The sequence below is a fragment of the Anopheles gambiae genome, chromosome 2 (genome assembly GCF_943734735.2).
Source record: "Anopheles gambiae chromosome 2, idAnoGambNW_F1_1, whole genome shotgun sequence".
In the NCBI taxonomy this organism is placed as follows: domain Eukaryota; kingdom Metazoa; phylum Arthropoda; class Insecta; order Diptera; family Culicidae; genus Anopheles; species Anopheles gambiae.
In genome coordinates this window covers 116963711-116977524 of record NC_064601.1, presented here as the reverse complement: position 1 = coordinate 116977524, position 13814 = coordinate 116963711, and the positions used below count along the sequence as shown (strand labels likewise).

Below are 13814 nucleotides of genomic sequence, written 5' to 3'. Positions count from 1 at the left end.
CTACAAACACACTTACCCGGTGTCGGCGTTAGATGGCCGGTCGAGGAAGGTCGCGAATGTATCAGGTGGGAGTGGTTCAGGTTCGCTCCTAGTGAGCTCGTCCCCGCACCACCGCCGCCGCCGCCACTTCCTCCACCTCCCGTCACAACCACATTGCCCATGGCGGTCAGCTGCTGGGCGCCGTTCTGTTGCTGACTGTTGCCGCTTCCATTGTTGTTACTGGTGTTGCCGCTGTTCGCATTGACACCCGTCGCCGTGGAGGACGCGCCGCCACCGCTCGCCGACTGGACGCCATTTGCGCCCGGTGCCGAACCGCTTGCCCCGCTGCTACTGCCACCACCAGGCGCACCACCGTGATGGTGGGAGGTGTTGTGGTGGTCCCGGGGCGGTGAGATCGGTTCCGCCTTAATCTTCACCGACAGTGGCGAAGTCGACGGCGGGGGCGTACTGTTCGACACAGCTAGATGGGGCAAACCGCTGAAAAGTATTCTGAGTAAGTTCAACGCCCATTAACGCACCAAATGCCTAATCACACACAGACACACAGACACACACGCACATCCATTCGAGATGGAACGTTCGCACCACACACACATAACCCTCTCCCAACGAGCACATATAGTTTTTGTTTTTGTGTTTGTTTGTTTGTTTGTGGCTTGTATATAGCTACCTCGAGTGCTGGAGACTGCCCATGGCGGCGGCTGCGGCTGCCGCGGACGTGTTTTGGCTGTGACTGGATGCCGCACTCCACGGGCCGATCATGATGTCCGGGTTGAGCGAAAAGTCCTGCGCACCGAACGAACCGAGCGTGGTGGTATAGTTGGTGAGTCCCGGTATCGGTGTCTGCAGTGCTACGACCGGGGTGTTTAAATTCGTCTGTTGCCGCGTGTGCTGGAAGGATGACGAGAATCGGCCACTGATTAGTCACTGTCGCTAGGGTGGATCACTGCAGCAAACAACGACTTACTTCCACGTATGAAATGTCATCTGCCGTGATGGTCGGATTCATCGGGGCCGGTATCACTACCCGCAACGACCGCGAACCGGAGCTGCCACTGCCACCCGACGGGCTTTGCTTGATCGTTTGCACTGCATTATCGAAATGGAACTCTGTTTGAAAGTACGATACTTGACGATTACTGTTGTTACTACTTGTGCTTACTATTTCCATTTTTCGCTTTACTTTTAACGCTCTCTCCCACAAACACACACACTCTTCGCCCTCCGGTGAGTCTTTCCGGCCCACCAAGAGGAGAGTAGTGTGCCATTCGGTTAGTGTATCATGTATCGCAACTCGCAAAACATTCCATGTTGTAAAACGCAGACCAGAAAGCTAAACTAGCGCAATAAGTAATAGTAGTGCAACTCTGTTGTTGTTCATTGGAATCATTAGTGTATGGATAAACGCTATTAACAAACACGCACACACACGCACACAAAGAAAAGGCGGGAAGAAAACACTCCTTCTCCCACGCTCCCATGCAAGTTGATCGTTAAAACAGCGCTCGTGTCACCCACACACACACGCATTTGTGTGAGTTGTGAGCCTTTCCGGCTACAGGGGAAGGGATAGGGAAGCAACACAGCAAACGTACGAGGAAGGTCGGGGTTTCCTCTTGCCGCAATCATTATTTATCCGCGTCATGCACAATATCCTACGGTTTTTCCTTGCGTCCTAACACTTTGATCTATCGTTACGCAGAAACAAACACACAAACACACAAATAATGGCAAGCGTAATGTGTGCATCGGACGCTGGGAGTTTTTTTAAATGCATTTCCGGTTGCACTCTGCCGCAGAGTAACTCCCCACCCCCGATGAACCATGAACTTTTTAGCGCCGATATTAATAGATTTGCATTAAGGACTTTCTTTTTCTGCATTTTTTCTGCCGAAGTGCGCGAAGCTAACTGCATCATAATTGCAATGTCACGCTATGTATGTGCACTTGACATTATGGGCGAGTTTCGCGAGCTCGTTGGAATCGGAATTGAATTAAGAGACTTTTGCACCGCCGGAAGTGTGGTGGCGCGTTCATTTTCATTTTTCCATCCAGATCCCAGAAGTGGGCACAGTTTTGCTGTTTTAAAAAGGTCGCCCTTTAGCGCTTTCTTTTATCACAGCTCCGCTTGTCCGCACTCGCGCGAGAGGTTGTGTGGCTCGAGAGGTTAAAGGAAAGGAAGGTAATGGTAATAGCAGCACGCAAAAACACTCACACAATCGAGTTAATCAAAAAAACGGGGTAAAACCATGCTTACTTTTGTTATGCGTGTTATGGGAGTTATTGTTATTGTTATGCGCCTGATGAGAGCCAATACCTGGACTCGGACCGGGACTGGGAGATCCACCGAGGGGCGATGCCGAATGGGGATAGCCGTTTGACATTTCCAATATACCGCCGGAGGGATACACTGTAAAAGCAAAGGACAGAGAGAGGAAGATAGGATACACATTCGTTCGTTTCGGTTTCGAGTTCGGAGCTTAAACTTACCCGAATCCGTCTCGGAGCTGGAGGGCCGTGGACTAATACTATTGTGTGCCATCTGGGGGCTGCTCTGCAGCATCGAGTCGTTGTACGTGCCAATCACGGGCACCGACACCGGCACGGACACCGGCAGCGAGTAGCTGTTCGTCGCCATGTTGGGCCGGGCGCCGCCCGCCGTCAGCTGCTGGTTGCGCTGCATCATGATCTGAAAGTCCTCGTCGATCTTGTTGTACTTGGCCTCGGTGCGGGGCGTGAGCGTGTAGCTGTCCTCCGGTTCCGGCGAGTCCGGCGACATCGTGCCGTTTTTGTTTTCTTTCTGCGCGTTTACCTGCAACTGTAAGCAGACAGGCCTTACAAGAATACGGACCGGGTGGCTTTCGGCGAGACACTTCCCACGCTTGGCATCACTGGTTGAAACCACAATATTACCGCACACAAAACCAGGCACAACAGAACAGAAAAAACTGGCGCGCATTATGTTTTTGAAGCTTTTTTTTGGAAAAAATGCACACATGCAAAAAAAGGGGAACGGGAGATTGGAGCTGTTTTTGCTCGGGAAAGTGGTTTAAAGATTTTTGTCTACTTTTGGTTTATAAAGATAAATCTATCAAACTCTCTACTATGTTAGTGCTAACTGGGGGAAATCGAAATCTTTGCAGCAACGAGCGCGCAATTTCGTCAATTGCGACGGGGTTAGAAAAGCCAAAGGAAAAAAATTTGGAGGAACGGGTGTAAGACAGAATGCAACCACTCGCAACAACACGCAACAACGTACGCACGCCCGACAGTGCAGTAATAAACGGGTTCGGTCAATGAGGTCAAAAGGTCAGCAGTCACACCGTTAGAGGTACCTCAATAATGTTCTTGTTCGTCAGCGACTCGTGCGGCTCGTTGTACTCGGTGTACTTCAGCAGCACCTTGTCCATGTCCGTGCTGGCGTACTGGTACAGCTTGTTGCTGCTGCTGAAGATGATCAGCGCAATCTCGCAGTCGCACAGCACCGACAGCTCGTACGCCTTCTTCATCACGCCAAACTTGCGCTTGTTGAACGTCACCTATAAGAGAGCACACACCGGGTTAGGAGAGGAGTTTCGGAAGATCATGTCGGGTGTGTGTGTGTGTGGGTGTGTGTCTTACCTGCCGGTTCCGTTCGTCCGTTATCCTGGAAATCTGTATCTTTTTCCGTCCCATCGTGAGTGTGATGCTCTGGGCCGGCTATTCTGGCTGCTTCCTGTTCGCAATCTAGACGTCCGGCGGTTCGGCCGTAACTGAACGCTTCCCGACACTGGTTCTGGTTGTGGAGAAGAGGTTGCGTACTGTCTCCTCTCTCTATCTCTCTCTCTATCACTCTCTCTTCCGCGCTGTGTCTCTACCGGATAAAAGTGTTGTCTTTCTTGCTCTTCTTTATGGCACAGGTTGGTGTGTAAGTACTAGTGCGCTACACTACTCCGCAAATCCGCTAGAACTAATGATACCGCATCACCCACTACTACTAGTAGCTAGGGCTAGGGCGCGTGCTGGACTGTGCAGCTATTGAAAAGCTCCTTCCTGGTGTGACCACCTGGGGACAGGTTTCTGTTCCTGGGTCAAGATCAAGGGCGCCCTGCTGTGCCCCCTTCTCCCCCTCTTTGTGCTGTTGAGCGCGGTTACGCTGACGTGTGGCACTCGCGGTTCGGGCACTCCGTCGTCGTCTCTATGCCATGCAGGCGCATTTAGAATGCACTATCGGTGACCACTTGGTGGAAGCGTTGCAGCACTAAGACGACACACAAGCACGTTGCGCTGCAATAAAGGAAGGAAGAGAAAAATAGAAAAACACACATGAATAAATAGAAACGCGTGCGCCCATTTATACTGCCGATTGTTGGAGCTTGGCAGGGAAGCGAATTTGCATGTGCATATGCATTAGTACATTTGCCCGTGTTTTCCCCAAGCTGTTTAGAAAGTTTTTTCCTTCTACCTTGCCACTCCCTGCTGTTGCCTACTGCAGATCATAAACATTCGATGTCGTGTGACATTTTTAAAAGCATACTTACAGGGGCAACACCACAGCAAATGTGGAAAGGAAAGGAAAAACAGCGGTAGCATAAACGGTGGTATAAAGAGGATTTAAATGCGAAACAAAGGGCAAAGGATTGAAACTGCGGCAATCGCATTGTGTTTTCACGGGGCCACAACACCATTGGTCGAATGAATTTAGCCGTCGTTCCCTTTGTTTCGCCACTCACTTCTACAGCAACAGTAGCACACAGTAGAGGCAGAATTTATGCGAGCTTTTCCCAGCGCGCACGCGAATTCCACCAGCCTACTCAGGTCGGTTGTTAGGTGAGGATCAATGGGAAAGGACCAGCCAGCTGGTTTGATTTCCAGAACCTTGGCAAACGATGGCGTTTTTCTCGCCCCACCAACGGCCTACTGCACACACGTTGCCACGCGAATATTTGCATATGTTTTTCTCACTCACACTCTCTTTCCATACGAAAGTGTTTAGCTCTTTCCCCCCCACCCGAAGGGCCAAGGTGAAGAGAGCAATAATAACAGCACCGACCGGGGACACATAAAAAACAACAACGGGGAAAACATACACACACACAGAACTTCCCAAACTAATCGATACGTTAATACCGCCGTGTTCCTTCTTGAAGAATATGGAATTGAAGTTTCCCCACCCTCAATACGGTTGGTTCAATTCCCATTCCCATTCGCCTGTGCCTGTCATCATGTGAAACCGGCATGGCATGGTCGATGATGTGTCGGTGGCTACACTACGCATGGCACTGGAGCCCCCCGGAATGTGGCCCCCCCGGGTGACGGCCCGCAACGGTGCTAACTAATAATTCAAATCCAAACCCGCCCTGGGGGTCTGCCTGGCCGATAATTATTGCTAAATTGATTGTCGCTTGTTTTCACGTCGTGATGCCAGTGTTCGTACAACAGCGGTTGTGCACAAATCTGGAATTCTAGACACGAATGTGCGCGCCAGCGGTGGGCGAAGGTTGGGGTTTGTCAATTGTTGACTGTTACGATTTGCACCGTACGAGAGGGAGAGAGATGAAGTGGAACTTTGATGGAGTGGTTTCAGTTCAGGCTGAAGACACAAGTATCGCGTGTGAACTGTGAGCCAGAACACCGAAAATCAATCACCACAGCGTCCAGACAGGGCCTAGTTTCTTGTGCCAACAGTAATCTTAACAAATGGTGTCCGTTAGGTCTGCAGACAATAGGAAATTGGAACGATCTTTCTCAGACAAGTTTTAAAAATTGATAAAAATCACGAAATGATTCTGGTTCTATTGGGAGACAAACACACACACACACACATCGAATTGCACACTTATGCTGTGACGACAAGCATAAGTGGAGCAAAGATACACAGGATGCCAGTAGATGATCTGGCCAAAAGTACCATCTCCCCCCACCAACCGCGACCAACGGCGCATATCGACACAAAGCGGCAAGAACGGGCCCCGGGACCAGCAAAAGTACAACCGAATGTGTTGCTTGTAGGACGAGGGGGGAGAGGAGGGGTGGGGGAGGAGAGTACAGCTCTTTCTTGCTACGACGGACGAACGATGAAGACGACGACGACGACAACGACGCGCGTTTTTGGCACCGTTCCGATGTTAGGTAAGATGCCTTCTCGTCGGACACACGGACACGGCGCGCGCGAGGAAAAACATCATCCCACTTTCCTGCTGACTCGCTGGCTCTCCTACCTAATCTACCCAAGAGGAGGCAACTATCCTGTGATGGCAGAAGAAAAACATCAACCGCAAACCTTTCGGTGTGATGTGAGTAACTGATAAGGTTTGTTTTGTGTGGAAACACAGTATTGTTTAAGAAAAAGTATTGTAATAGAACCTTGAGCAGACATTTAAAGGCTTACTACCACACAGATCTCGCTTGGATCGCTTGGCAGTGAAGGGTTCAGCCAAGAGAGAGCAAACGATCAGCCAATTGCCTCCCAACAGACCAAGACGGGTACGCCACACAACCCCAACCCCACATATCCCCGCGTGTCACACTCGTGACTTTTCCGAGTTGTCAACGGTGTCGCTACAGCTTCGTGCCATTCCACACACCGCACACCACACCACCGTGTGTGACAGTTTGTGGAATCGACGTTCTCGCTCGAGAATGCTGTGTCTATGTATCCGCGCCGTGTGTGTGTGTCTGTAACCTCCACACCTTGGGGAAAAGGTGGGAAAGGGATTTTAGTCAACGGAACGGAAAGCGAACGCTTTTCCAGATGAAACCTTCTCGACCGCACCGACGAAGACAAACCCGTCACGGTTGTGTCTGCTGCTACTGTCGACGACGACGACGACAAGGAGTTGTTTTTCTTTTCGATTTTCTTGAAGAAGTTTCGTTCTTTTTCCTTCTTTTATCTTTTTTTGCACATTTTCCACCGCCAAGAAAGCGCTGTTCTGGATTGATTTAGAGACATTCGTGATTTCTCGACTCGCTATCCTCCCCTCCTCCGCTTCCCTGCTTGGCTGATAGCGATTCCATGTCACATTCAATTGACCCCTCTCTCTCCCTCTGTCCTTTGCGCATTGCTCGTACTTAGTCTGCATCTGATCCCACTGCTGAGGTAAAACACAACGCGGCAAGCTGCCAAGCGCTGTTCCCGACGTTTCCTTTCCAAATTCCTCACGCTCCGGCTCAGGCTCGCTGGCGGACGCGTGAAGGAGTCCGTAATCGATTGAATGTGACTTTTTCTTTTCTTCGGCGTTATTTAATCCCTTCTTTCTTGCCCTTGCCTTGCTGTCCCACGGGAATGGAAAAGTCAACCCAGCGCGGGCACCAGAGTTCGATCAAGCAGCAGCATCTTTCAACTCGCGATCGCGATGATCGTGTGAAAAAGGTTACACGCAGCAGCGCACGTTTTCTGCAATGATCGTCGTCGTCTTGCGGGAAGAAAAACACAATCCCAGCGCAGCAGGGTTACTTCTACATGTGATCGTCTTTTTCTTCCTCGAGCCGTTCACCCCACAAAACCACACACAGGAAAGGCGCGCGCGCGCGGCCATTTGTTTGAAGGTGTGTTGGTGGTGCAAGCGCGCTTGGTGTGGTACATAAATCGAATGGAAAACGATGGAAAACAACAACACACTCACACGGAAAGTGTACGATCGTCTCCTCTGGGTGGGATGGCACACGGCGGGAAAGCAAGAAAATCAGTTCGTAACGCGGTGTGGCATGAATCCTCCTCTCCTCCCAACAAACATTTACTGCCCCATCAGACCCCCACGATCGCTCCCACCCATTTTCCCCAAGTAATGCCTTCGTCGTGTACATAAACACAAACACAACGGCGTGTTTTTGCTTCACCGTGTGGGATGTGAACGATCGCCACCACCACCACCATCACCCATCACCGCCGCCATTACAGCTCAGCGCATCACAATTTCCTTCGCGCGCGCTTGAGAAATTCAAAAACATCTTCCCCCCCCCCCCGCACTTCTTCAACGCTCCCCTTCTGCTCCCCTTTTTTCAGTCGGAAAATTCACGCAAAACCTGACTCAGTTTTTCAGCCGCAAGATTTTTTCGTGCTGCCCTTTGCTTGCTCCTCTCCTCTCCTTCGCATTTCAGCTTCACATTGCTAGACGGCTCTACACTTTATGGCGTCTCGTTTCGCTCTTCCCTCTGCTCTTTTGCTCTCCCCCTCTCTCTTAAACCCGCACAACCTCTCGTCTGCTCTCTCGCTCCCCTCATGTTCCTCGGGAGACGGATCGTATTCGGTTGCAGCTGTCGGCGGTGGTGCTGCTGCTACGCTGATCTTTGTACTCGGCGAAAGCGACAACATACAGCTCTCTACCATGTGCATTGGTCGTAGAAAAAGAGGAATAAAAAACCCAACAACCACACACCATCACACACACAGAACACAACATTGCGCGCGCGGAAGACGAGCCGCGCACTGTGGTAGCGCCTTTGCGCTTAAGTCACCTATGCGCTCGTTCCGCCGTTGGCTCGTGCGCACACACACACGGTGAGGCGACGACAGCGGAGCCGGTGACGGTTGTAAAGATTCTTTCCGTTTGTTTTATTGTGTGTCTTTCTGTGTGTGTGTGTGTGTATGTGACTGTGTGTTAATGCTGCGAGGAAAATTTATCCCAACAGCACAGCGCGGAACGCACAACGGAATGGTAAAGCCCTGGGTCCCTCTCCCACCTCAACCCGACAGACCTCACCTTTCGTGCAGGAAAACATTAAGCGTGCAGGGGGGAGGGGAAATAACGGGGAAAGCCGAACCGAAAGTACGTTTGACGAAATGTCTTCAAGAAGAAGAGTGCGATACACTGCCGTAAATGCGGCGTAAGTCTCTCGGCACGGGACGGATGGAAGAACGACCCCAGCTAGAGAGAGAGAGAGAGACGGAGAGGAAGGGCAAAAGGCAAGAAAAATGGACAAGTCAACCGACGTTAATGTCTGAAATGAACGAAATGAAACCCCCACTGTCCCGTTGCCCCGCTGCCTCCATCTCCCTTTATTCCTTCCTTCCTTTACGTTCCGGTCTGTAGGCGCGGGATGAAACATTTTATCTCCGCTCGAGCCGAAAACGTGGAAAAAGAGTTTTCCTCTGTCTCCCTCGACCCCGACCGTTCGGAGGTTTTGTTTTTGCTCGTCTCGCGGCCCCGGCACCCCACCACCCCCTTCCTGCCTTTGGGTTCTTTATCGTCTTAACAAACGACAGAGAGGGAGCACCCCCGAACCAACGGACCCATCATCGGAAAAAGGCGGGGGATACAATTGCCTTTGCCGTACATTCATCTTTACAGCCATCCATCCATCCATCAACTGTGAACGGCTCCATCCATCTCGACAACAGCGGCTCGACTATCCGCCCTTAACTTGCCCACCCAACAAGCCCGCTACGCTACGCGAGCTAAAGTACACCTCGCCGTTTCGACGCGTTTTCTGTCGACTCGAGGCGTTGTGCCCGGTCTCTTCGGCCCGGTTGGTTGGGACACTGTTAGCAAACAGACACTGCAGATCTCTGTGTAATAAATATGAGGGTTGTAATATTTTATATACAAATGTGCAAATCACAACGACAACAACGCTGCCTGTACCGAGAAATTTGAAACACTGCCTGCGTTAATGGAGGCGCCCGGTCGTTTCTGAGATAAATGGAGGCGCCTTGTACCTTTCATAATTTGGCACACTTTTAGCTGATTGCTTGGATGTGAGGAATGTTTTCCCCCCAAAAGAACCAACGAAACGGTTCATTTTCAATCTTGTCCCAAAATAAAAACAAAACTCCCGATAAGCTTTAACTGCCGATGCTGATTAAAAAATGTTCCCGTATTCAATTATAATATTTCACCCACACAAAACTCTCGATTGATTGCTAGTAGAGCTTTCCACAGATTTTCCAAAGGCAATCGCAAGCCCAAGCCCAAGAAGAACTGCCTTTATTTCTTTGTAAATCGTGCCTTCTTTTCAAGAACATGCAAAATGTATAATCCGTCAAAAAATCTGCTCTCAGCGTCCGGTTTTTTCCCTAATCTTTGTTCCTTCCTGTCCGCCCCGCTAGCAATTCCAACAACGAGACGAGGTGCTACAATAAGCTCTTCGATGATGCTAAAGCTCGGGGATTAATGCCGTTAACGATAACTCGCAAGGACGGCTTTAGTTTGGTTGCTTACGTTTTGAAAATTTGCACTCTCGAGCGCCCTCTGCCTGTGTGTGTGTGCGTGTTTCTGTCTATCGATTCGACCGTCCTTCGCCTTCAACCTTCAAAACCTTCAACCAGCGAGCGACGACGTCAAGGATCCCGGGAGGGCACGGTATAACCTATAAGAACGCGACCGGTTACCGGTCGGTAAAGCTGTTCGCTCTACAGCTGTTCCACCACCACCACCATCATCATGATGGTTGTCCATAATCCTAACCTCAACCACATGCCCTCTCGCTCTCTCCTTCTCTGTCTTCCCAGTTGTTTAGCGAGACCGAGGCACGACCTTCAAGTGCCACGGGGTAAAGAGCCATTTTCTTACCCTGCTAGGTAGTGCAGTGGCCGACCCGACAACTGCACAAGATTCACGACCACTTCCTCCACGCAAGCCACACACACACACACACACATATGCCGGCGGCCGGAAACATGAACAGCGGGGAAATACGGGAAATATGCTGTAAATTTCCATTATGCTTTCAAATAGCACCATATCCGCCCCTGGGACGGGAAGGTTTTACCGGAGTTCGACTTTTCCCACACACAACCACCCACCCACCCCCTCCAACCACCCAGTACCAGGGCGGATGTGGAAGCGACTCACTCTGGTGGGGTCGCACGCTCCACGAGTGCGTTCGAACGGGACGCAAAATGTCGAAACGAATGTAAAAGAAAGAGAAATTGAAAGAGAGAACAACGATCGCAAGCCTCGGCTGCTCGGCAAAATGGAAGGATATGCGCCTCATCGCGCTAGTGGCGAAGCGCAAACAACCGTCCCGAAAGTCACAGACACACACACATACACACACAGTCACACAGAGACACATTCACAATCCAGAGTCTACTGAGACCTTTTCGGAAGAAGGCGGCGAGATCTTTTGACTTTCGCGACGAAAGAAGCCGGAAGCCGGTTTTGGGTTTCGCTTCTTCCTTCCACAAACTGCCAACCCAGGGCGAAAGGTGAAGATTTTGCAGCACTTATTAGCGTGATTGGGGCTGTGTTTTGAATGGAGGGTGAAGCAAAGTTTCTCCAACAAATTAAATTTCATAAAAAAGAATTATGAGCCGTACGAAACATAGGGCGCTTCAAACACAAAAAAGAGAGAAAGCACCACGTCCTTTGTGTGAGTGTGTGTGCGTGTGGAACGAAGACTACAATGAACATACACACACATACACCACCCGGCATACAATACAGCCCAGTCCACCACACGCTGAAGGTCATCACAATTGATTATTTATGCTGGCCTTCCCCCTTGGAAAATCCGTTGCTTTCGGCGGGAGAGGGCGAACGAGCGGACACGCAGCGAGTTAGAAAAGAATGAAAAAATAACGATTTTTCATCCGTAACCTTCCATCCTCCGATCATTCTTCTCCTGTTGCATGTTTTTCCCTTCTTCTTCAAGACCCCCAGAAGCTCGCTTTGGCGTTATTCATTCAATGACTCCTGTTGCTCCTTTGTGGTTTCACACAATGCTTCTGTTGTGTTCCTTAGTCGCATCATCAACCAACTCAACAACCAACCAGTGTTGTCTGTTTTGTGGTGCCTTTTTTCATATTGCTTTTCATTACCTGTCTCTCTCTCTTTCTCTCCTTCTCTCTGTCCTCGGTAGGCTGTGTCCAGTCGCCTGTTCCACGCGCGCTATTATGCAACGTCGGTGGTGGTGGTACGTAACAGCGCTAGTCGAGGTACTCGGCCGAGCGACTTCTGCAATGCCATGACGAACTACTACTGCCACTGTTGCCCCGTTACGTGCTAAGCGTGTAGTGGTGACTACTGCCAGGTGATGATTGACATCCGCGTGGCTTTTTTCTCTGTGTGTGCGTGTTTGTTGCCGGGAGGACACTGCTCAGAACAGAACAGCCAAGGTGGGTAAGAGGTAGCTGACGTCTTCTCGCCGCCTCGCGAACACGTCAACACAGTTCTTGTGTAGTATATCTTCTTCTGCGGGAGCGGTTGTTCCGTTTCACTTTAGCACAAATTAACACTTTCAAATCGTTTGATGCCAGAACAAAACAAAAAACTCCACCACCAGCTACACAGCCACACTCGACAACCCGTCGAACGCAGTGGTTCAGTTCGAATAAATAATTAATACCAGAGCAGTTCAGGCGCTGTGTTCAGAGTGTTGCTGCCGGAGAGCTTGTAAAGCAGCACGACTGTAAAGAAACAGCATAAGCACATGATTAAACGCACGCACAACAGCTCCCCCAAAACCACGCACACACACACTCTTCCTAGAATTAGGCACCGACGCAACAGCCGCTTTGAAGCGAAGTTCTCTGCCACACAACTTTTCGCTTTGACGTGTAATAATTTCCCTCCCAAAGTTTTAATCCTTATCCACCACAAACCCTCCACCCTTCCCTCGGCTTAGAGAACCTTCCCAATTAACACACAGGAACGCACATAGAGACACACACACATGCGTCACAGTTCTTGCGTTCGTTGGCTTCAACACGGGAGGCGATCCATTTCTCTTTCCTTGGCGGCTAATCCTTTCCTTGGCTTTGGCGCTTTCTCTCACACTCACAATAAGCTTCGCCTGAGGGTTGAACAGAACGAGGTTCGCGTTGTAACGACTGAGACACACGACTCTGCTGTTTGTGGCGGGCAAATTAATGGCCAAAATTGGATTCGATTCGATGGAGTTCGATTCGAGCGTAAAATTGGAAAGCTTCAAACTTCGTTGTTCCGTTAACAAAAGGAATTCCTTGATAAAGTATGCTCCTTCTTAAAGCTTCCATAATTTGTTATTACGAAGCTTAAACAAATGACAAACACTCTCTCAAACATCCACTAAACATTGTCCCAAAAGTGGCACACCTTAGGTCGGATGATGGACGCCCGTTGGTCCTATTTTTATTTGCCAAAAGGGATTCCCCGAGCAATGTGTAAAATGCCGTCGGCGCATCAACAACGGTTCACAATAATGGACCTTCCTCAATAGCGTGGTGGTTGTTCGGAAGAGGGGGAGGGTAAAACACACACACACACACACACAACCCAGACATTGGCATGACTCTGACCCACTGGCAGACAGAGCGGAGGGGGACAGAAATAGCCCCCGAGAAACTAATAATAATATCACACACGCATGCCAATAATAACCCCACAAAAGCCAGGGAGGACACCAAGGGAGTGTGTGTGGACAGGGTAGCTTCCCTGGTAGGTGGCTTTGATGGTGCAGCACGGTGTCCGCGGTTCCATCATCTTCAGCACAAAAATTGCATACTACTACTTCTTCCCCATCAGAGACCTTGACGGCCGCTGAGAGGGTCTGGTCATGGGAGGCTCTCGCTCAGGTTTTGGTTTGTTTTCGAGTTTGTACGGTATGGCCTGAAGACCCGCAAGTCTAGGATTATTTTTAGGGTTGGGATTTCCCTCCACACTATCCAGTCATATTTTTAATCCACGCCGTCGTCTATCATTGGCCGTCTGGCAAGAGTTTGTTGTCGGTGACGTTTTTATACCACGTGCTCTACTACTACGTGAGTTCTTTTGAGCTGTTCTGAGCAACAAAAGGAATAGAGGATCATTTCGCTTTCTATCTTGCTAACATTTAAAGGAATTAAGATCTTAATGGCATACTAAACGAGAAGAGATCTTCTCCTCCACGATGTGACATTAAAATGTTATTGTGCG

At 50.0% G+C, this 13814-nt stretch overlaps 1 protein-coding gene across 1 annotated transcript in view; it reads right to left on the bottom strand.

Annotated features, from left to right (window-relative positions):
* The window catches only part of LOC3290401 (myocyte-specific enhancer factor 2), a 60001-nt gene that overhangs the window by 10880 nt on the left and 35307 nt on the right, over positions 1-13814 (bottom strand). Inside the window, exons 3-9 of the mRNA XM_061646090.1 lie at positions 3622-4266; positions 3336-3539; positions 2491-2818; positions 2258-2410; positions 968-1110; positions 671-891; positions 17-489 (exon numbers count right to left, since the gene is read on the bottom strand). Coding sequence (XP_061502074.1) covers positions 17-489; positions 671-891; positions 968-1110; positions 2258-2410; positions 2491-2818; positions 3336-3539; positions 3622-3675 — 1576 coding nt within the window. The 5' untranslated portion in view covers positions 3676-4266. The remainder of the gene's footprint in view (positions 1-16; positions 490-670; positions 892-967; positions 1111-2257; positions 2411-2490; positions 2819-3335; positions 3540-3621; positions 4267-13814) is intronic.